We start from the raw sequence: 25,220 nt of genomic DNA on the forward strand, positions 1-25,220 counted from the left end.
ATGGATTGGTCCTGAGTGATACCCTGTTCGCATGAAAGATGATGAAAAGCTCCACTGTCATAAGGGCCTGTAATTCAGGTACCCTTCTAGCTGAAGTGATTGCTAAAAGAAAAGCCGTTTTCCAAGAAAGAAATTTTAAGTCTAAAGTAGCAGCTGGCTCGAAAGGAGGGACAGTGAGTTTCTCGAATACAAAGTTAAGGTCCCAGGCTGGGGTTGGAGCTCTCCTGAGTGGTCTCAAATTTTTGGTCCCTCTGAAGTACTGCTTGAGCTATGGATGAGAGAAGAGGGGAGGTTCTATGTTATAATGAGCTGAAATTGCTGAGGTGTGGATTTTAATGGAGGAAAAAGACAGGCCCTTGTGAAGCATCTCAGTTAAGTATTGTAAAATCTGAGGTAAATTGGGCGCTTCTGTGCTCATCCCTTGAGACTGGTTTCAGGCACAGAATCTTTTCCATTTTTCAGGATAAGATTTTCTAGTACTAGGCCTCCTTGCCTCTAAGATGGCATCCATCACAGGTTTGCTGAGGGATGATAAGGGAGAATTTAAGTAATTAGCCAGGCTGCAAGGTTCAGTGGTGGAAGCTGAGGGTGCAGACTCTGGTTCTCCTGCTGAGACAGCAGGGAAGGTGTCTGAGGCAGGTGCCATGGAGATAACTGTGACACACTGCGCAGGAGGGGGTACCAGTGTTGGCGTGGCCAGTCTGGAGCAATCAAAATTATCCTTGGTTTGTCCTGTTTGACTTTTAGTAGCACTTTGGAGAGCAGAGGCAGCGGGGGGGGAGGCATAGACTGATAGGTTTTTCCAGCGGATGGACAGAGCATCCACTTTCCAGGCTTGTTTGTGGGGAGTCCTTGTGCAAAATTTGTCCAATTGGTAGTTCTGGGGGGGAGGCAAACAAGTCTATATCTGGGCTCCCACATTCGCTTGTCAACATGTTGAAAATCCTTGGTTCCAGTTTCCACTCGTGGGTCCATAAAATTTCTGCTTAGTCCAACTGCCAGTGTATTTAACTTTCCTGGCAGGAATTGAGCTTGCAGGTACACTTGGTAGCTCAAGGCTGTGTTCCACAATGCCATGGCTAGTCTGCAGGGGGGGGGGGGGTAAGAATGTGTACCCCCCTGCTTGTTTATGTACCACATAACCGTGGTGTTGTCCGTCTTTACCATTAGTTGTCCTGGAAGAATGTAGTCCTTGAAGGCTGTCAGAGCATTCTGTACAGCTAACATTTCTTTTTGATTGATATGCAGGTGCATTTGACTTGGGTTCCATTTGCCCTGAATGCACTTCCCTGCCAGGTGAGCCCCCCATGCATAGTCTGATGCATCTGTTGTTAGGGTTTGTGCGGCAGGGGGTGGTGTGAAAGGTAGTCCCTTGTTTTGGTGGCAGGCCTCTGCCCAACAAAGGAACTCTAGGCGTAGGCAAGGTATGATGGGAATCATTGTTTCTAGGCTGTGAGAATGTTGACTCCATAGGCTTTTTAGATACCACTGTAGTTTCCTCATATGCAGTCTTGCATATGGAATTAGAAGAATGCAGGAGGCCATGAACCCCAAGGCTTACAGTATTTGTCTTGCAGACAGCAGGGTTTTTGTGGCCACTTGTTTGAAGTAGGGTGCCAAATGAGTTTGCATTTCTGGCCTGAAGTAAGTCATCTTGGAAGTTGTGTTCAAGCTTACTCCAAGGAATGTAATTTGTTGACAGGGTACCCAGTTGTGATTTCTTTTCGTTTATGGTGTACACCAGACAAGTTAGAACCCTTTTTGCAAACGCCAGATGATTCAAAAGTATGTCCTGGCTTTCTGCCTGAATTAGACAATCGTCCAGGTATGGGTATATTTGAATACTTCTTTGCCTGCAAAATGCAATCACTGGAGCTAGGCACTTTGTGAATACCCTGGGTGCAGTAGATAAGCCAAAGGGCAGTGCAGAGAACTGATAGTGCATGTAGCCTGCTTTGAAGCGTAGGTATTTTCTGAAAGATTCCCTGATTGGTATGTGCAGGTATGCTTCTTTTAGATCTAGTGTTGCCAACTAGGCATCTTTGCCTAGCATAGGAAGTAATTGGTGAAGAGTCAGCATCTTGAATTTTGGAATCTCCAGAAAGGTGTTTAGAGTAGACAGGTCCAGGATAGGATGCCATGTAATGTCTTTTCTGGGTACCAGGAAAAGTCTCGAGTAGAAACCTTGTCCTTTCCCCTCTTCTGGTACCAGTTGAATAGCCCCCATGCTTAAGAGAGAAAGTACTTGTTTTTGGACCTCTGCCCACTGATTTGGGGGTAGGTCCGGCCACCCGCTTGGTGTTGACAATGTGTGGAAGTGAAATCTGTATCCCTGGGACACTATATTTAAAACCCATTTGTCCTGGGTAATGAGTTCCCAATTCTTTGCATGAAGAGCAATCTTTCCCCCCAAAGGGGCAGTCAGTTGATAAGTGCTTGGAAATTTTAAAAGGAAGTCATTGAGACAGTTTACCATACGGGGGAGTCTTATTATTCCCAGATTTGGAAGTAGAGGTCCCCTACTGATTAATTCTGTGTGTCCCCTGGGACTGAAACCTGGGGTTTTTGCTGTGTCTGGGTTTGGCTTGAGAAGACCTGGAAGGGGCTGGAAAGGACCAGTTCTTAGAAGGCCAGTGTCTACCTAAATATAGGAGGCTGAACTTGTAAAAAATCTTTAACAGTTTGCATAGATTTAGCTTTATCTTCCATCTTTTTAAGAACTTCTTCAGCCTTGTTGCCAAACAGGCGGTCCTGATTTAAAGGAGCATCCAACAATTTAGCTTCAACATGATCAGGCAAAGATTGCTCCTTAAGCCAAGCATGCCTTCTACGCACAGACCCAGTAACAGCAGCCTTGCAAGAGGCCTCTAAAGAATCAAAACCACATTGCAAAGTATGATTTCCAACTTGTTCAGCAGAATGCATTAAATCCTGTAAGTCTTTATTTTCCACACAGTAAGGAATCAATATAATTTTCTGTTTAAGCAATCCAATAATATGTTGCGGATATTTTAACATATGAAATTGGCAGTTTAAAGCTCTTATTGCCAAGGTTGCTGAAGTATAAACCTTTTTACCCCATCTGTCCAGCGCCCTGGAGTCTCTATCAGAAGAGGTAGGATTTTTAGGAGTAGAAGCCTTAATGCCCTTGGGCCCCTGTGAAACAGTCTCTGGATCTGCAATAGGATTTTTGAAAAGGAACTTGTGGGACTCGGGGACCCTGTAGTATCTGTCAGGTTTACTAGGAGCAGGAGGCAGGGAATCAGGGGCCAAAAGTACAGTTTTGTACCTACCATAAATGTAAATGTTAGAGTGTATACACTGCTGCAGTCATTACTCTTGGGTTATCCTGCCGTCAGGAGGTTCCCCAGTCGGCCTGAGTTCCAAAGTCTTAGTCCGACGTCTGTTGCTGTCGCCTCCTCCCTGACGTCAGTGCAACAGGGGTATATAAGATGCAGCCGACACCATTTTCTCCAGTTTTTCTTGCCCCACATGTCAGGTGCCTCCAAATAGGTAGACAATTCCAATTGCTAATGAAACATACACAAGAAAAGCAAAAAACAACTTACAGCTACCAGTAAATACTCCCCATAGGTAGTAAGGGTAGAAGACATAGGTACGTACCAGCTAGTAAGAGGGGAAGGAGGGAGGGTAACCTGGACTGCAGCAGTGTATACACTCGAACATCGACATTTATGGTAGGTACAAAACTGTACTATGTTCATTGTGTTACACTGCTGCAGTCATTACACTTGGGTAGAATCCCAAAGCTGAGGTAGGGTGACTGGTTCTATAAGGCATTAGGGGTGGCTATAAAGCCCTGCAGTACTGCAGTGGTGAAGCCAGCTTTGGATTTAGAGTATAGAGGCAGATGGTAATGCTTGGTGAGGTATGTACAGAACTCCAAGTTGCTGCTTCCAAAATATCCTAGGTAGGTACTCCCCTGTGGTAGGCAGCTGAAGTGGCTGTTGCCCTGGTGGAGTAAGATCTAATGCTGCTAGGTACAGGTTTTCCATGGTATGTGTAGCAGAAAAGTATGCAATGTCCTATCCATTCTGAAATAGTCTGTTTTGAAATGGCTTTTCCCTGTGCTCCTGCAGCATATGCTACCAATAATTGCTCAGATTTTCTGAAAGCTTTGGTTTTGTCCAAGTAGATGCGTAACTGCCTGTGTATGTCCAAAGAGTGCAGTAGTCTATCCCCTTTATTCTGTGGTTTAGGATAAAAAGTTGGCAGGTGAATAGTTTGGTTTAGAGCCACACTGGATACCACCTTTGGCATAAACGTAGGGTTAGTTCTTAAAGACACCCTGTCCTGGTGGAAAATGAGGAAAGGTTCCACTGCCATTAGTGCCTGTAATTATGAAACTCTTTGTGCTGATGTTATTGCCAGGAGCAGAGCAGTTTTCCAAGAGATATATTTTAATTCTGCTGTGTTAGCTGGTTCAAAAGGAGGTAAAGTTAGTTTTTCAAAAACAAAGTTGAGGTCCCAAGTTGGAGTAGGTGCTCTACGGGGCAGTCTTATGTTTTTAGCCCCTCTGAGGTACTGTTTTAACAGAGGATTAGAGAAAATTGGTGGATCCGTGTTGTACTGAGCAGAGATGGCAGAGGCGTGGATCTTGATGGATGAGAAGGAGAGGCCTTTGTCCAGCATCTCAGTTAAGTATTGTAGTATCTGAGGAATGTTTGGGACAAGAGGGTCAAGGCTGTGAGCTTGGTTCCAGGCACAGAATCTCTTCCATTTATCCGTAGAGGCTTTCCTGGTACTTGGCCTTCTGGCCTCCAGAATGACATCCATAACAGCTTTGGAGAGAGGCATTGCTTGCTTGACTAAGGAATCTTCCATGCAGCTAGTTTTAAGGTCTTTAGCTGGCTGTGCAGTATTTGATTGTTGTGATGAGTCAGCAGATGTGGGATTTGAGGCAAAATCCAGGGTGGTTCTTGTGCTAAGCTCCTTAAGATTGGGTACCAGTGCTGGCATAGCCAGTCTGGTGCAATCAGGATCATCTTTGGTTCTTCTTGCCTGGCTTTTATGAGTACCTTTGGCAGGAGAGGTAGTGGTGGGAAAGCGTATACTTGTAGGTTCTCCCAGCTGAATGAGAGGGCATCCACTTTCCATGCTTGTGGATGGTAACCCCTTGTGCAGAATTTTTGTAGCTGGCAGTTTATTGGGGATGCAAACAGATCTATGTCTGGGCTCCACCATTTCTGTGTTATCATTCTGAATATTTGTGGATTTAATTCCCATTCGTGGGGATCCATGATGTTTCTGCTTAAGTCGTCTGCCAGTGTGTTTTTCTCTCCTGGCAGGAATTGTGCTTGCAGATCAACTTGAAGGTTTACAGCTGTGTTCAACAAGGTCATGGCTTGTCTGCATAGGGGGTAGGACTGAGTGCCCCCTTGCTTGTTTATGTACCACATAACTGTGGTGTTGTTTGTCTTTATCAGTAGTTGTCCTGGATGCAGCATGTACTTGAAAGCTATAAGGGCATTTTGTACAGCTACCATCTCTTTTTGATTGATGTGAAGATGCCTTTTCTGCGGGCCACATGCCCTGGATACATTTGCCTGCCATGTGTGCCCCCCAGGCATAATCCGATGCATCAGTTGTCAGTGTTTGCCTGGCTATGGGTTGTGTAAATGGCTGCCCCTTGTTGAGGTGACAAGCTTGAGCCCACCATTGAAACTCCTGTTGAAGGCATGAGATTAGTGGTACAACTGTTTCCAAACTTTGACAGTGATGAGACCATACATTCTTTAGGTACCATTGTAGTTTCCTCATATGCCATTTGGCATATGGAATTAGTAGTATGCAGGATGCCATGTAACCCAAGGCCTGCAGAATTTTTCTTGCAGGGAGTTGGGTCTTTGTTGCCATCAACTGAAAGTATTGAGTCAGTTGTCTTTGCTTGTCTGGCGTGAGATAAGCCATCTGGGCCGTTGTGTTCAAGCTGGCACCCAGGAATATAATCTCTTGTGAGGGCACTAGTTTTGATTTCTTTTCGTTTACTGTGAGCGCCAGGCAACTTAGTAACTTTTTTACAAACGACAGATGCTTTAGAAGAATGTCTTTGCTCTCTGCTTGAATCAGGCAGTCGTCCAGGTACGGATAAATTTGAATTCCTTTCTGTCTACAAAATGCAATTACTGGTGCCAGGCACTTTGTGAAGACCCTGGGCGCAGTAGATAAGCCAAAGGGCAGTGCAGAGAATTGTTAGTGCATTGAACCAGCTATGAATCTGAGGTATCTTCTGCAGTTTGTCTGATAGGGACATGCAGGTATGCCTCTTTGAAGTCCAAAGTCACAAGCCAAGCTTTCTTGCCCAGCATGGGAAGAAGCTGCTGTAATGTCAACATTTTGAATTTCGGAACATCCAGGTAAAGTGTTTAGAGATGAAAGATCCACAATGGGCCTCCAGGCTTTGTCCTTTCTGGGTACCAGAAAAAGTCTTGAGTAGAATCCTTGTCCTTGCTCCTGTGATGGTACCTTTTGAATAGCTCTCATATCCTTGAGTGCTGTAATTTGTTTTTGAGCCTCTCCCATTGATTTGGTGGCAGATTTGGCATTCCTTTTAACCATGGCAGAGTGTGAAAGTGGAACCTGTAACCTTGAAATACAATGTTGAGAACCCATTTGTCTTTGGTGATCATTTGCCAATTGTGGTAGAAGAATGCCAGTTTTCCTCCCAAGGGGGCTGCCAAGAGGGATTGGTTTGGCAGCTGTAGTGGGAAGTCATTGGAGATGCTTTTTATATGGTTGGGGCCTGGTCTTCCCCTTCTTTCTGGCCTGATGCAACCCACTGTCAAGGCCTATAAGGACCTTGTGTTTGACCTCTACCTCTTGGACGTCTGTATCTTCCCCTTTGAGGTCTGTCTGTAATTGGAAAGGACCAATTCTTAGTTGGCCAGTTTCTGCTAAATCTAGGAGGCTGAACCTGTAAAAAATCCTTCACCGTTTGCATATATTTTGCCTTATCCTCCATTTTCTTTAATATCTCTTCTGCCTTAACTCCAAATAACACATCCTGCTGCAAAGGTGCATCCAATAATTTTGCTTTAAGATGATCTGGTAACGTATGTTCTTTTAACCAAGCATGTCTTCTAATGACAGATCCTGTAACTGCTGCTCTGCAGGAGGCCTCTAGAGAATCAAAACCACATTGCAAAGTATGCTTTCCCACTTGTTCAGCTGCATGCAATAAATCCTGCATTTCTTTAAAATTAGGAGGATCTGATTCTGGCAGCATTTTTTGTTTTAACTGAGACAGTAAAAATTGCTGATATTTTAGCATGTGAAACTGGCAATTTAAGGCTCTCATTGCTAAAGTTGCAGACGTATATACTTTCTTTCCCCATCTGTCTAATGCTCTGGAATCTCTGTCAGAGGGAACTGGATTCTTGGCTGATGAGGCCTTAACTCCTTTGGGTCCCCTGAGAAATAGTTTCAGGGTCAGCTACAGGGCTTTTATAAAGAAATTTATGTGAGTCAGGGACTCTGTAGTATCTCTGTCAGGTTTAACAGGGGCTGGAGGTAAGGAATCAGGATTTAAGCTGGATTCAGTATACACATTATCCACAATATCCAACACTGGCGGAATAGCAAGGGGTCTGTGTTGAGGTAATAAAAGGAAGTCTCTGAGCCTTTTCTTGGATTCTGAGTAATCCTGGCCTTCCCAGTGGAAATGCTCCCTCATGGTATGTAGGTTTTCCCCAAAGGAGTAGTCCTCAGGCAGTGAGGCTGATGGAATTGTTTCCTCAGCATCAGAATCCTCATAAGGGGGTAAAGAGTATCCTAGGTCTGAGGATGAATCAAAAGAGATGGACACCTGGTCGGATGAGTCATAGTCTGCATCCTGTCTAGGCCTTTTATCAGGAGGGGGATGGGACCCCCTGATCAGAGTGATTAGGTCTTCAGCCATTTTGAGCATTTGTTTCTTAGGCATGGAGGCCTGCCCTGGAGAATGCTGTATTTGTTTCTTTGATTTTAAAGGAGGCTTACACTTAGCTGATGGTTTAATGCTTAACTGAGTAGGTCTGAAGACACCCTCTGAAGCTGTGGGTTGCTCAGCTACTCCGGATCCCTCTGAAAGGTTAGTCTCGGAAGGCTGAATAACTTGTGCGTCCGAAGGCCCAGCCATCTCCACGTGGGAGTCGGAGGCGGCCTGTGGTTCTACAGAAGCAGTCGTCAGGGGCTGCGAAGGCGCCTCGCTGAAAACCGGAGAACTGGCGACTGGCTTAAAAGAGGCTTCGTCGTCAGTTTTGGGCCTCGGATGCCTATCCTTGTCTTTGTGCTTTTTGTGTATTCCGGTCGTCTGAAGTTCCAATGGCATGGTATAATTGAATTTTCTACCAAAATAATGTCGGGCAAAATCAAACCGACGTTTAATAGTGCGCTTGTTCAACCTAGCACAAAACCGACAACCAGTGACGTCGTGGTCTGGGCCTAGGCATGGGATACAATAGGAATGGAAATCCTTATGAGGTATTTGCTTCCCAAAAGAAATACAGTTATTAACTTTTACTGACATCGGTCTGAGGCAAGAAAAAGTTTCCCCAATGGGGTAATTAGCTTTGTAGAAGACTTCGGTTCTGGATTCGGAATGCAAATCTCAGGAGACGGCCGACTGGCACTTGCGAACTGCTTTTGCTTGGGGCACCGAGCGGCAAGAAAGACTGAAGAAAATGGCGTCGGCTGCATCTTATATACCCCTGTTGCACTGACGTAAGGGAGGAGGCGACAGCAGCCGATGCCGGACCAAGACTTTGGAACTCAGGCCGACTGGGGAACCACCTGATGGCAGGATAACCCAAGTGTAATGACTGCAGCAGTGTAACAAGATGAACATCTAGATTCCAAGAAAGCATCATCAACGATGTCTAGTACAGGAGGAATAGCCAAAGGCCTATGCTGAGGTAGGAGTAAGAAATCCCTATGCCTCTTTTTTGAATCAGAAAATTCCTGGCTTTCCCAGTGAAACTGTTCCCTCAGAGTATGTAAGGTTTCCCCAAAAGAAAAATCCTCAGGAGGGGAAGCAGAGGGAATAGAGTCCTCTGCATCAGAATCCTCATAAGTAGGTAAGGACAAATCCAGGTCATCAGAAGAGTCAGAAAAAAAAAGAATCCTGATCAGAAGATTCATAATCAAGCTCAGCCCTAGGCTTCTTGGCGGGGGTGGGGTTGACTACTCCTGATTAGAGTTATTAGATCTTCAGCCATTTTTATCATTTTTTTGTTTAGGCATAGAGGCCTGAGCATGTGGCCTGGGCGTCAGTTTTTTAGACATGGATCGAGATTTAGGAGGCGTCGATTTAATATGCAAGTCCATAGGCCTGAATACATCCTCAGAAGCCAGTGCTTACACAGCGGCTCCGGACCCATCCAAGGTACAGACATCCGCGGGTTCCATAGGTGAAGTTTCTCGCGGCATACCGGACTCCGAATGGATCTCAACAGAGACCTGTGAATCAGAAGTAATGGGTATCAGGGGCTGCGAAAGCACCTCACTGAGTATCGGCGAACTGACGACTGGCTTAGGAGAAGCGTCGTGGGCAGTTTTGGACCTCAGCAGCCTGTCTCTGTCTTTATCTTTGTGTTTTTTGGAATTCCGGTAGTAAGATGGCTAACAAATGACATTTCTGGAAAATTAAACCGAGAACCGAAATATTTAGGGGCAAAAATATACCGACGACAGATAGTGCACTGATTAAATAAAGCACAAAACCGACAACAAGGTAGGTCGTGGTCAGGTCCTAAGCAAGGAATACAGTACGAATGAAAATCTTTATGAGGTATTTGCTTTCCACAAGTAATGCAATTATTAACTTTTACTGACATCGGAAAGGAGCAAGAAAAAGTTTCCCCAATGGGGTACTTAGCTTTTAGCTGAAGACATTGGTTCTGAAACTTGAAAACGAAAACTTCAGGAGTCGGCCGACCAGCACTTGCAAACTACTTCTGCTTTGGGCACCGCATGGCAAGAAAGACTGATGTAATGGCGTCGGCTGCACATTTTATACCCCTGATGACCTGACATCATGGAAGAAGGGACAGCTTCCGACGCAGGACCCAAGACTTTGTAAATCAGGCCGAGATGAGGGCAACCTGCAAGCAGATTACCCAAATGTAATGACTGCAATAGTGAAACACGAAGAACATCATATGGGCAAATTTTCTGGGCCCTAAGCAGTTTATCAAATCAATGGCTGAGAAACTAAAATCCTCTAGAAGATTTACATTTTCAATGATTTTGACATCCTGACATTTAGTCAGCAAGTTCTTTTGCTCTGTAGGGGACAATGTATATAGAGTGGAGTGCATACAATAATACATTTGGTACCATTTACACTGGGTTATTTTAAGAGCAGTTTCTACTCCAGAGTTTGTGTTTTTTTTTAGCTTCTTTTTTCTTTAGATTCTAATACTATCAAGTTCTACAACAGAAGCAGCATGGATCATACTGTATAACTGAATACATAAGAATGCAAAACAGTAACAGTCTTCAAACACAGGTGTACAGCCCAGCACAGTTATCTCTTTTACCAACCACAAATGGTAACACATCACTCATAAGTAAGGTCAAGGTGGTAAGAACTTTGCTAACTTCACTACATTAAACTTGCAGTTTTAGTATAATGTACATCAGAGTTGCATACTTACACAAGCAAAGGTTTAAGAGCATTATTCATATTTCCATATGCTGCCCGTCCCAGCAACTCCCTGAAACAGTTCTCTGCTAGAGTAGCAGGATTCTCCTCTTTATCACCATTGGTGGGGGATGACGGTGCGCCATTCCTACTGTAACACAAAAAGTAACACAATTATGTACTGAACTGTACAAGTGGAATTTCACACACAGGCCATTGATTACATAACAATCTATTGAAAAACTCAGTCATGTTAGAAAGTATATATAGTACACATCAGTCACTTCATCTACATTGCTATTTCTTTTCTCAAACATTTTTCAGGTCTACTTCAAATATTTCTGTCATACACAAAAAGATGCACACAAAGAAGCACATTTTTGATTTAGAAGACCTAGAAGGTCACCCTGTCAGGATTTTCTTTTTTAAAAACTGGTACTATATTACTGAACCCAGCTACTATGCCAGAAATTAACCTCTTTCTTCAAAGAATGGCTGCCAAGTATATGATGAAATTTGGCAATACATGTATTCTACTTCGTTATGGTTTATAATTTGGTACTCCCAGAAATGCACGTTAAAATTCAGCAGTACATGTGTTTACTGTGATACTGTGATATTGCAATATACTGTTTATTCAGCAGCACTTCACATTCCACACACAGTTATGCATGTTAAGAAACAAATTGACTTAATCCACTCAAAAATTTACTTGTGTGAAAAAATTGAGAACAACACAGTGAGAGAAACTCTTCCAGTTTCAGAAACTGTTCTGGTTAACAGTAAGACAATAAGGGACAGTGAAAAAAGTAAATGGAGAAGCGTCCACTTATCACAGCTAAAGAGGTTACAAAACACAGTGCAAGAAAAAGTAAGTAAAGTTATGTGCATCTTTGTGAAGGATTTGTTTAACAGTAGATCTTCCACAGACAACTATTTTACTAGTTTGATACAAATGGAATGCACCTGACATGTTCTCTGGCACCATTTATAAGTCGCTTAAGGACATATGCTTGCTACTTTAAAATATGATATTGGCAATATAAAGCCCTAAATGCTGTGTCTGGCAAGGCATACATCTTTCCCCAAACCTGTCCAATAGTCTGCTCTTCCTGCTATGGAGAGTGTTACACCCTGGCTCTTCTAGCAGATTCCAGGGATACTATTTTTGGATCTGCAAAGGGATTCTTGTAAGGAACTTCTGGTTCTGCGCCCTGTAATAATGGTCATGCTTCTTTGGGGTGGGGAAGTGAGCATCTGGCTCCTAGTCAATAGCATTACAAACAGCCAGAACCCAGCTTTATAGTGCATCAGAATGCAGCTCTCACTGACCCATATAAGCCAATTTCGAGAAGCAGACCGAATGCTGGAAGAATCGGGGGGGGGGGGGGTTGAGTAAATACATATGTCTCACATATCTTGAGTGGGGGTTGCAGTACAGTCTACCAAATCAATGGATAGTAATAATAATAACTCCACCACCACCTGTCTGTTAACCAAATAGGTCTACTGTAGACACAGTCTGTTAACCAAGTAAGTCTACTGTAGACACAGTCTGGTTAAGTGACCTGCTCAACCTTACACAGTGGGCAGATGAGGGCTGAAGGAATCAACCCTTGTACCACAGGAACAACAGTCTAAATCCCCCTGTGCTAAATGCAAGACATTTGGATGAGGAGGGGACAACAGGGGTGCAACATTCAGAATAGGGATGTCAGCTTCCCTCCTACCATGCTTCTTTAGCAGTAGTCATCCAAGAAGCCCGTAATACCTGAGAAGGGTATGTACTGGTTTATGCACATTATCACAAAGAAGAGTGGCCCTGCAGGGCTAATCACGTTAGCCAGTGTGTATGCCAACCACAAAGGGGTGGGATTAAGATCATTTGCCTTACAAACACAAGGTACATGGTTTGAGTCTCACAAGGGATAATTGGCTAGGCTTAAAATGGCTTGCAAGAGCAGTTAGCCTAGTACAAATCTATGAAGCAATAAGCTATGAAGCTATAAGTATAAAAAACCCCGATGGTTGCCTAAATGCTGACCCTCATCTTGATGGTTGTTGTGGGGGGAGTAAAATAAAACGATCCCAAAAAAAAAAATACAGCACAGCTTCCTCAGGAAGATGATGCCTGGAAATGTTATAAGTCTTATGTGAAGGTTAGGCAGAAAACAAAGTGTTCTCACTATAAGTGTACAGGAACATAGGAAATATCTCTGCTTGTAATCCAGGCTCCCTCCCCCCAAAACTGAATTCCTTACATAGACTATTCCTTTTACCTTCTTAATGGTAGAACTCAAAATACAAAGGGCTATGCTGGATCAAGCTTTATAGGAACTGGAAAAATTCCTAAGCCAGCTGAGCCCGATCATGGGAGGAAGGAAAGACTGGACATGGACTGCTGACAAAGTGGCACCTATCCCATGGTACAAACATCAGAGGTCTGGGTCTTTTGACAATGGGCCATCATAGGTAAAATGGAAGCCTAGGAGGGGAGGATGTCCCTGAGTTCCTGTTTCTCAATGGTATAGATATCCTACTTGACTATTACTAAGGCAATACTACCCTCTCCTTGTAAATGATGAACTGGTATAGTGGATGTCTGAATGCTGTCCACTGCTGACTTGTTTGGTTGTTCTTCAATTCCATGGTATATGCCTGGAGTCAATGGCACGGTGGACTCCAAAGCTCCATTGGTAAAGGTCTTTGCTATAACAGATATCAGTAACAGGGAAGGTTATGTGCTACTGTGGAGCAGACATCCTCGGGCCTATGACCTTGAGGGGAGATATACGATTCCTTGGTTTCCCTTGGCATCTTCTTTACTCTTCACCAGCCTTTTTTTGTGAGGGGACTGTCCATGTAGCTGGTGTATGAATCCGAGAACATGGCAGACTTATCTAAAAATGGCCATATTTTTTCTTCTTGTTCAGGAGGGCCAAGATAGCCTTACATTTGACCCTTACATTCTTGGATCTGAATCCCTAGTAAATATCGCAAGTTAGAGATGCCATGTAAATTCAAACAGTAAGCACATTTGTTAACTTTAAGAGGGTCACAATGAAGAGATACAATCAGCAAGAAAAAGGAGAGGAACATTGTTGGAGCAAAATTCATCCTCAGTCCTTGGAGAGTACCTTCATGTAGTGGAGCCAGTTTTTACAAAATTTCCATAAGACGGTCTTGATATATGACTGCATTTTATACAGCATGCAGAAACCAGGTTAAAAAATAAAAAGGTGAATGATTACATTGGCCTCAAGACAAAAAAGTGCCCACTCCTGGTGTATGTGTTGGTACCAGTACTGAAACAAACACAGTGTAGAATCCGCAGAACACAGAAACTTTATCACAGGGCTAAGTCCATGCAGCGAGTGGCCTTCCTGTGGTAGAAGGAAAGTGCAGTCACACACACATGCACAAAACTCATAGGTCAAGTAATGAAGCACAGAGACAATAAAGTAGACTGTTGAAGATAAGAATGAGATAAAGTATTGTTTCTACTGTGCAATAAATCCAGAATTTCCAAAACGAGGATATACAGCAGGAGAAAGAAAGTTAAAGGAAAGAAAAATAACATCACCCAAAAACTGTCAAACTACAGATAAAAATGAGGAGTTTTTAGCAGAACAGAGTAGCTCAAAATGATACACAGATAAAGAAAATAGAAGTTATGTTCTTACCATAACGTTCCATGCTAGTTGTCTTCTTCTCGCCTTCTTTCTTGCTGGATGGGTTCGGAGCCGATCTCGGCTCCGACTCGGCCACTCTAAAAGCTCGAGAGTTGGTTCCACCGGCTCGAGGCTGCCCCTATATCCCACAATGCTAGGCGTGAATTACCTCAGATCTCGTTTGTGAGCTAGGACCAGCTAAAAATACAACCAGAAATACTGGAAAGAGAGTCCACCTCTATAACAAGGGGAAAGAGGAAAAGTGACCTAAGGCCTGATCTCTGAAAATATGCACCGCAGAGCATATAGGTATAGCAAAGAGGTGGTAGAAAGAGAGGTCATAATCAAACTCCTCCAGGTCTGTCCAGGCAAGGGGGAAGGAGGGTGGGACGCAAGAAAGAAGGCGAGAAGAAGACAACTAACATGGAACGTTATGGTAAGAACATAACTTCTATATGTTAAGTTGTCTATCTCGCCTTCATTCTTGCTGGATGGGACCGCGTTCCCTAGCACCTTGTCCCGGGTGGCCTAACGGAACAGACTCTTGAGAACAGTGGTACCAAAGTTAGCTCTATGCCTAGAAGCTAAATCCAACTTATAATGTGAAATGAAAGTGTGAGGAGTAGCCCAAGTAGCCGCTGCACAAATGGTGTCAATAGGCAGTCTGTCTTGGAAGGCTATAGAAGTAGCCAAAGCTCTGGTGGAGTGGGCCTTAGGTTTGTTAGGCAGCTTTTGGTGTCTAATTTCATAAACAATTGAAATCAGAGATGTTAGCCATCTAGATAGCGATACCTTGGAAACAGAAAGTCCCTTTCTGCCTTCTGCGTAGGAGACAAACAGCTGGTCAGTTTTTCTGAATTGTTTGGTTCTATCCAAATAGTACCTTAACTGATGATGAACATCTAGCCAATGCAGTTTTTGTTCAGACCTATTAGAATATCCTGGAAAAAAGACAGGAAGATCAATGCTTTGATTTAGGTTAGACGCAGAGGCTACCTTAGGTAAAAATGACGGGTTGGTTCGTAAGGAAACCCTGTCTTTGTGGAACAACAGATATGGTGGACGACAGCTGAGTGCATGAAGTTCTGAAACTCTTCTAGCTGAAGTAATAGCTACTAGAAAGAGAGTCTTCCATTATAGCAATTTTAAAGAACAGGAAGCTACAGGTTCGAAAGGGGGGAGAATCAAAGAACTGAGAACTAAATTAAGGTCCCAAGGAGGAGGAGGATTTCTTATAGGAGGTCTGAAGAAAAACTCCCTTCAAAAAGGCTTTGCAAAGCTTGTTGGACATTATGGCAGACTCTGAAATGCCCACATGAAAGTTAGATATAGCTGCCAATTGAACTTTGAGAGTAGAAGGAGATGAACCTGCATGAAAGAGTTCAGCTAGAAAATCAAGAACCATATGGATGGGAGCAGTGAAAGGATCTAAGTCCCTTCCTTGAGCCCAATAGGCGAAACGTTTCCACTTACTGAGATAAATCTTTCGAGTGGATGATTTGTGGGAAGCTATCAAAATATCTCGAACAGAGTGAGATATTTGAGGAAGCCTGGCTAAGGTTGGAACTGGAGGAACCAAGCAGTGAGGTTCAGAGAGGGGAGGGAGCGATGTAACTGACCCGACTGATGGATCAAAAGATCTGGAACTAGGTTCAGATGCCAAGGTTGCTCCAACAGAAACTGATGTAGAAAGGGGAACCAAACCTGTCGAGGCCAGTAAGGGGCAATGAGGATCAATGAGGCCTTCTGAGCGATAGCTTTCTGTATCACTTGAGAGATTAGTGGGAAGGGAGGAAATGCATACAGAAGTCCCCGGGGCCAAACTTGGACTAGAGCGTCTCTGCTGGGCTGGCCTGGTAACAGGAATAGGGTGAAATAATCTCTGCACTTGCTGTTTTGGGGAGTAGCAAAAAGGTCGCAGGAAGGCTGACCCCACTTGAGAAAAATTTCTATCACAACAGAGTCTTTCAGAGACCACTCGTGAGGCATGAGGATAGCTCTGCTCAACTTGTCCGCGATTTGATTGGACTTCCCGGGGATGTGCGTTGCTATCAGAAACCGCTGAGAAGAAATCGCCCACTGCCACAGTCTGAGTGCTTCTCGACATAGGGGATAGGACCTGGTTCCACCTTGTTTGTTGATATACCACACTACAGACATATTGTCTATCTGGATTGCTATCGTTCCCAAGGGAAGAGAGTGTTGAAGGGCTTGCAACGCTAAAAGCACTGCTCTCATCTCTAGAACATTTATGTGCAAGTGGCATTCGTCTGGTTGCCATGTGCCCTGGACAGTTCTGCCCTGATAATGCCCCCCCCACCCGATCAGGGAAGCGTCCGTTGTCAGAGTAGCAACCGGAGGGGAAGGAACAAAGGGTCTTCCCAAGAAGAGCTGAGGGGAAGACATCCACCACAGAAGATGATTCTTGCATGTTTGCGTAATCATAATGGTGTGGGACATCGGAAGTTGCTGGTATGACCATTGTGTGAAGAGCATCCATTGAAGGATTCTCATGTGGAATCTGGCTAATGGAAGCAGAGGTATGGCAGCCGCCATAATCCCCAATACTTTCAGAACTAACCTGGCTTTGACTCTGTTGCTGCTGAAGAGGAGCGAGACCAGTTTGTGTATGTCTGTTATTCTCTGATCTGTTAGTCTCGCAGACATGTTGACTGTGTCTAGATTTGCGCCTATGAAGGTAATAGTACGACAAGGCAACAAAACAGACTTTTCGCAATTCATTGAAATGCCTAACTTTTGAGAAATGCGAAAGGTGTAGTCCCTGGCCATTAACAGAAGATGCTTGGTGGGAGCTGTGAGGAGCCAGTCGTCCAAATATGGAAACACCTGGAATCCTTGACGTCTCAGATGAGAAGCTACCACTGCCATGCATTTGGTAAACACCCGGGGGGCGGTGGTGAGACCAAAGGGCAGGGCCCTGAATTGAAAATGACTGGTTCCCAGCCTGAAGTGGAGGAATCTTCTGGAGCGTCTGTTCATTTTTATGTGATAGTACGCATCCTGAAGGTCTATAGAGCACATCCAGTTTTCCTTTCCCAATAGGGGAAGGATGAACTGTAGCGTGACCATCCGAAACCTTGTTTTCTTGACCGACTTGTTCAAGATACTGAGATCCAAAATTGGTCTCCAGTCCCCTGTTTTCTTTGGAACTAAAAAGAACCTGGAGTAGATTCCGGATCCTTGCTGGTCTGCTGGAACTGGCTGAATTGCTCTTTTTGCAAGCAGCTTTGAAATTTCCAAAGCTGCAAGATCCCTTTGAGCGGGTGGAACATCTGGAAGGGATTTTTTTGATTGGTTTGGAATGCGAACGAAGGGAATGGAATAGCCTTTGGAAATAATGGACTGTACCCACTTGTCTTGAGTTAGGGATAGCCAGGCTTCTGGGTACAGTGACAATCTTCCCCCGACTGCCTCCGAAGGTGGACAGTCGGGCAACACCTCAGGGATGCTGAAAGGGCTTATCGGAAAAGGTTTCTCGATTGCCCTGGTTCTGCGGACCCCCTCTGCCTCTGGGGCGACGTCTACCATTATTGTTCCCTCCTCTGCCTCTGGAGGGGAACCGACTCTGCGCGTCAGGCAAATTCCCTTGAGATTGTTTGCGGAACCACATTTTCCCACTTTTCTGGCCTTTGGGGTAAGGTCTAGAAGGAGTAGAAAAACGGACTCCAACGGCAGACAGCGTTTTGCCATCCGTCTCGCACCTAGTCAAGGTTTCTTTCACTTGAGGACCAAAGAGAGATGATCCATCAAACGGGGAATTAGTGAAAGACGTTTTAAAGGGGTCTGCAAAATTGCATAGTCGCATCCAGGCATGCCGGCGTAAGGCGACGCCTGTCCCTGCGGCTCTACTCGCTCCATCAGCTGCATATGAAAGGAGGCGCATGGAGGAGTTACCTATTGAATTCAGGGTAGTCAGCTGGGTGTTCATTTTGTCCTGAAAATCTGCAGCTGTAGGGTTCTTCAACATCTCACCCGCTTCCTTGATCAAGTCTCTCTGGAGACGGGTGAAATGGCATAGGTAGTTCAGCGAACGCATTGCAAAGGTCGCTGACGAAAACATCCGCTTCCCATACCTGTCCATAGACCTAGATTCTTTGTTAGGGGGATGAACAGGCACTGAAGGATCAGCTAGTTCCTTCTTGGTGGCAGCAGCTACCACCATAGCATCCACTGTAACACCTTTGGTCAGAAATTGTTTGTCAGTTGGTGCGGTTATAAATTTAGAAGGTCTCCTGGGGGTAGGGTCCACTGAGTCAGGAGTCGTCCAGGCTTTCTTTGCCACCACCTGCATGAGGGGATCAAAGGGGGGAAGACACCCAGGAGGTGGAAGGGCGAGAGCCAAACGCCTCAAGATACACAGATTCATCCTCCGAAGGGTTAAGGGCTGGCCAATTTCCCCTCTGTTTCAGGATCTCTAGAATGTCCGCAAAGGAGACATCTTCAGAAGGGGAACGAGGGGAACCCTCGGAATCCTCTAAATCTGTGTCAGAGGTGACAGACTCAGGTGAGTCTATGTGCTTCCTCTTACACTTTCTCTTCCTAGGGGGCTCCCCTGCCAATTCAGGGGAGGCCGCGGAAGAAGATGAGATCCCCACAGGGGATTCTTGAGGAGCTGGCTCTCTGCGGTCTGGGATGAGGGAGTGAGTCGACATAACCAGAGGCACCGAAGAGGGAGGGGCAGACGGAGCCGACTGTGGAGTCTAACAAGGTTCCAACACACTCCGCATGACCTCGAACGCACCCCTGTCAGGCAGAGCCAGAGGTCCCCGCTCCGAGAAGCTGAGAACCTCCCTCGGCACCGACAGAGATGGCTCCGAGGCCGATGTCGGAGCTGAACTCACCAGCGCTGAAGCACCGAGAGGGAGAGGGGGGGTCGGACAAGGGTCCGATGCCACTCACCCCCTTGGAGCCGACGAGGGAAGTCCGGCGCCGAGATTCTTCAAAAGAAGAAATCGGAGCCGACGACGGAGCCGAAGACAAATGTATCGGCTCCGACGCTACCACAGTCTCGGATCCGAGACGCCCCGGCTCCGAGCTCAAAGGAGTCGGAGGAGGAATATTTAGAGGAATAGGTTGAGGCATCGACTGATGAGTCGGGCTCTGAAGCATTTGGGCCAGTGCCTCGGACTTTAAAAGTCGACTCACTACCCTCTGGAGGTCATGATCCGAGAGCCTCGATGACCTGGAGGAGTGAGATCTGTGGCTCTGTTCAGACAGCAAGGGAGACGCTGGAGCCGAGTGAACGGAGCCAAGGGATGGTGACCTCGACCTCTTTCTAGATGTCGGCTCCGATGGTCTGATCGGAGCCGACCCAGGAATCTCCAATACCTCGGCTCCGGCCGGAGCCGAGGGAACCACAGAAACTGTAGTCAAAGACTCATCGGCCCCAGCCGGAGCCGATGTAGCAGTAGGCTTCGAAGCCTTGGGCCTCGACTCAGAAGCTGGAGCCGAGGTCTTAGAAGCCTTGGAAGGTTTTCCCGAGGTAGCAGATAGGGAACCTTCAGGCTTAAGCAAACCCCTTAGTATGAGTTTGTTTTTTCTTTCCTGCAGGACTCTAGGGCTGAAGCCATGGCATACAGCACAAGAGTCCTGCAGGTGTAAAGGTCCCAGGCAGTACACACAAGAAGTGTGACCGTCTGTCAGAGACATTTTCTGACAGCACGAGTCACACTTCTTGAAGCCTGAGACCTTTGAATCCTTGGACATTTTCAAGGAACCGAAGTGTAACCACACACAAACAACACACACACCGATTACACTGTCAGAAAAACTAAGTAAAATTACTTTAAAACTTCTAAAAATTAAGTAAAGTTAAGTAAATATAAGGATATAAAAACCCTACCAAAAACACACACACACTGAAGGGAAGGAAGGGCCCGAAGGCCTAAGGCAAGAACTTATTAGTTCTTGAAGAAGGGGCTGGATAAGTTGGTAGAAAGGATAAATATCCACTACACTAAAGGTAAAAAGGGGGATAAACTAAGCTAGAGTAAGTTTAAAGATTATTAGACTAATCTAATTTAAACTAACCTGGAGCCGGTAGAAAAACACCTCGATCGCTGTAGCGGCAAACGAGATCTGAGGTAATTCACGCCTAGCATTGTGGGATATAGGGGCAGCCTCGAGCCGGTGGAACCAACTCTCGAGCTTTTAGAGTGGCCGAGTCGGAGCCGAGATCGGCTCCGAACCCATCCAGCAAGAATGAAGGCGAGATAGACAACTTAACATCATTAGATTACCTGGAAACCTGCAACTGATAAAGCGCTACAAGAAAAATAAAATACAATAAATAAATAAAAAAGCTATCAAAATGCATAAAAGAATTGCATACTTTTTGGGGAGGTGATCTGCTACAGTGTAATATTTATGCAGAAAATAAAGTTGCACTAATATGACCACAGCACTTCCAAAGACATGAAAATATATACAAGCAAAGACAGTCTGGACATGGTAAATTTTACTAAGAACAAAAACGCGGAAGACACTGAAAAGGAACAATTTTAGAGAAGCAGAAAATCGTGAAATAGAAATTGTAGTAATACACTACCTGGAAAATGAAGGGTTTGGTGTGGAGACCTTAATACAGGCAATACTATAACATGAGTCAATGAATCCCCAGAAAATGGTGCAAAAGACAAAACAGGACACTTGTACAGAGGATATGCCACAGGGAAAAAGTATGCAGCCTTCTGCAGATGCGTGCTTCAAATCCTAGTATGGATTTCATAGCAAGGGGAAAGGGCAGTAAATGGAGCAAAGTGGACAATCTCAACCAAGAAGGGAATGACTGAAGGAAAAAGTTGCTGATTTTTTAACAGAAAAGGACAAGCTTATGACATATGAGAGAAAGACTACAAAAAGTGAATACCTAAAGTGTCAGAAGACTGACAAAACAGATGAATATAGTAATTAGGACAACAAAAAGAAACTCATGTGCTGTAATAGAAATAAACAGAATACACTACTATCCAGATGAACTAAAAACAAATAACTGCCACAAAAATGCAGAATATCAAAGGAAAAAACAGAACAAGCAGAATGCAAGCATCCAGCAGAGAAAAACAAAAAATATTACTAGAAAAACACAGAAAATAGAACACCATCAAAAATTTCAATAAAACAGATGTGAGAAAAAAGCATCATGCATTGAAATAGATGACTTCTCTTATTTCATTTCTAGTAAAAAAAAAAAAAAAAAAACTAAAAATATCAGCACAATCAAAACAAAACTTGTATAAGGTATACAGAAAAATACAAAGGAAAAATACACAATAAGCACTTCATTGTTGACACAGTAGAGGATTAGGATTGGTCGCCGATCATAACCTGCTTAATTAGCTAGCAAACTAAGTCCACCCACACCTCCTCTACAACCAATCAGTGCATCCAACCCATTACCATCCCCAGCCTCACTTCCACCTATACATGTCACCCAACTTTCTACCTTCTGGATCTTCCTCAAACCCACATTAATTTTATTCAACCCTATCATGCTCTCACTATCATTTTTATGTAAATTTCTACCTTTACCAAAAATCCCCCTCACCTCCCTCACTCATTGTCATCTTCCCATTTCGTTCTTCAATAACTTTACTACTGCTCTACCACCCACACATCTTTCTTTCTGTACCCTAATCTAATGCACCATACTTGCACCTTCTAACTTCCTTCACACAGTACTCACTACATGAAGTACTACACTCTGTTCAACCATCTCTCATTCACAAACCACTAAACCTTGCACACACTCCAACACAAGCTCACACATGATGAACTTGCAGCTAATCTCAACAGTACTCCTCACTACACTTAACATACAATCAACTATCAGACTTGCATTTAACCCAAAACTACCTCACCCACCAAGCCCCATACACTCTAGATTTCAACCTCTTTAGCTACAAATATGTACAAATTACCTTAAAATCAATACATCTCTACCTTAAAAAACACATCAAATTTACATGTTACTTGAGTCTCCGTCTCCCCAAGACTTGTCTAAAACTTAGTAGTGACATCCAACCAAACCCCAGCCCTGTTACTATTTGACAAACTGTATCAACATCCCTCCAAGCCTCTCACTACTAAGTATCAACAAATATGACCTAATAATACATAATATTAACTTAAGAAGCATTTGCAACAAACTCCAAAAATTCCATGCAAGTCTCGCATTCTAATCCCCACGTACAGTAGTAGTTATTGAAACCTGGCTAAAACCACACATAAAAGACAATGAAATACTACCCCTGGATATAACACTTTCAGACTTGACAGACAAAACAAATGAGCTGGAGGAATAGCAAATTATATATACAAAAACTCCCTAGAACTTATTTACTGATACCCTTTACTCATACTTAATGCAGAATATTTAATAACAATTCTCAAACTTAATAACAGAAAAAAAGCAACTGTATTACTGGACTCTACTTTCCATCATTTTTTATTTTTTTTTTGTATTATTGTATATTGTTGTATTATTTTTCTTGTCATGTAGTAGATAGCGGAGCTTTTCTCCTCGGGCCTCCACTGAAAATGGACATGTATCCAGCTGGACCAGCCCAGTTAACAAATGTAAAATAAAATAAAAATAAATAAAAATCTGGACAAAACAATAAACACTGGAGAACACCTAATGCAATGGCTATCTAACAATATACCCATGAAACAAGCATCATGGGTGACCTCAAGATAAACAGAGATCCAAACGAGACAACAAGAATAAAAAAACACACAAGTAAAGAATCCACCTTAGATTGGATCCTCTCAAATAAGCCAAATAAAATAAATACCCCTGGCTCCCTGACAGTATCAGTGACCACCTACCTACTTATGCTGTCAGAAGCCAGCTAATCATATGGAAACTGGTAACACATAAACAGGTAAGTAATATAAAGAACTTTAATGTAAACAACTTCATATTCACTCTCAAACTCTAAATATAAAGTGAAAAGAAGATGCTCCAACTGAAGAAATCAGGTATACGAAAATAAGTATAGCTTTTGAACAAGAATCAAACCTGGAATTCACCACGATAAGGCTAAATTTTCCATAAAAACAGCTTTATTAGGTAAGCGCTTTCGCGTATCAAAGATACGCTTCCTCAGACCATAAATTACAACATTACTATGAGTCCCTTTTATATAAAACCATTTCAGTAAAACAATCAACTAATTAGACAATAAATCAATTAACCAAAACTGAATTCCTTAAAATGGAAACGCCATGAAAATATTCATTCCTGAGCAAGCAGGAAAATTCAAATATAAACTTTAAGCAATTAAATAAATAAATGAATGAATATAAGTATAGAATAGATGTCAGTTGAATATGAAATAATGAAATTCTTAAAACTGTATTCAATATTCTATCATTCATATACATATATTTATATTTGAATCAATAAGTAGAAAAAGTTTATGTTACATACAATTCATCAGGTTTAAAATCTTAATACTGATATCTAAATCTAACCATATGTAAATAAATAAATAAATATTCATGTTGGATAGACATAGAGCAATTAATATAATAAATTTAATAATAATCATTAAATATAAAACCAAGTGATTTGTTAAAAAATCAGTCATGAGTACTAGAGAATGTGGAACATTCCTAACTAAGCAAGAATAAGTATATAATGTCTAATAAATCATATCGACATAATATCAAATATTATGTACGATGAATCTATCATAAAAAAATTTAAAAAATTTTTTTTTTTTTTTTTTTAAAAATTAGAATGAACACCAGCAAATATGAAATACATAGTGTGACATATGTAGTGTAATACAATTCAGCTTATTCCTATATTACTTGGTGGGGCTATATATTAGTATTTGATTATTTGATTATTTGTATAATTGTGAATTTTTATTTCTGTTTATCTCCGTAATTTAAGATGAGATCTGAGTGTTATATAGCTATTGAGGCCCGGTGGAACATGCGCCTTGAGTTTAAAAATCCAATTAAGTTCTATCTGCTCAAGAAACAACATGTAGTCCCCTCCTCTTGTATTCTGTTTAACAATTTGAAGTACTTTAAACACAAAAGAATGACCAGGACAGAGTTTAACATGCATAGCCAGAGCATTCAATTCATTACCACGTTTGATATCATAGATGTGGTTGTATATTCTGTCTTTTAATTTTCTCTTGGTCATTCCTATATAGAAACTAGGGCATAATGTACAAGTTGCTAAGTAGACTAAACCTGTAGTATCACATGAGGCATAAAGCTTCGGGGTTAAAGAAAAACCATCTATTACAGGATGTTTAAAAACTTGATTCTGAGAGATGTATTTACAATAGTTACAATGATGGCAAGGAAATGTGCCTATCTTAGTAAAAAGTCTATTAGTATTAGTATTAACTATTCCTGAATTGGCACATAAGAGCCGTTTCAGGTTTTTGTTATTCCTGAAGGTAAATGAAGGGAACTTTCCTACTATATTTTGTGTTTCTTCATCAATTGTCATGACATGCCAGTTATTAATGATAATCTTCTTTATATGATAAATATCATTGGAATATGTAGTTAGAAACCTAACTTTTTCTCTTCTGTTTGTGTTGTTATTACTATAATTGCATGCTATGGTTGTACTGTGGGTTGGTTTATATGTTGCTATATTTCCGTTGGTGTTTGTATTTTCTAGTATATCAGTTCTGATTTGTCTCACAACAGCTTTGTTATATCCTCTTTCGATGAAAATGTCTTCCATTTTATCTGCTTCTTGCACTAAATCAGTGTCATTTTTACAAAGTTTGGATATTCTATTGAACTGACTCTTTACAATACCATTGAAAATATGTCGTGGATGCATACTATCGAATCGAAGTATTGTGTTTTTCCAACACGACTTTCTGTGTAACTTTGATGTAAGT

The 25,220-nt window shown here is 42.9% G+C and overlaps 1 protein-coding gene across 1 annotated transcript in view; it reads right to left on the reverse strand.

Moving 5' to 3' along the window:
* Window positions 1–25,220, reverse strand: part of EFR3A (EFR3 homolog A) — a 2,300,516-nt gene that overhangs the window by 1,453,910 nt on the left and 821,386 nt on the right. Inside the window, exon 8 of the mRNA XM_044066245.1 lies at window positions 10,656–10,793. Within this exon, the coding sequence (XP_043922180.1) occupies window positions 10,656–10,793 (138 nt within the window). The remainder of the gene's footprint in view (window positions 1–10,655; window positions 10,794–25,220) is intronic.

This window comes from Protopterus annectens, chromosome 3.part1 (assembly GCF_019279795.1).
Source record: "Protopterus annectens isolate FY-2018-M chromosome 3.part1, PAN1.0, whole genome shotgun sequence".
NCBI lineage: Eukaryota > Metazoa > Chordata > Ceratodontiformes > Protopteridae > Protopterus > Protopterus annectens.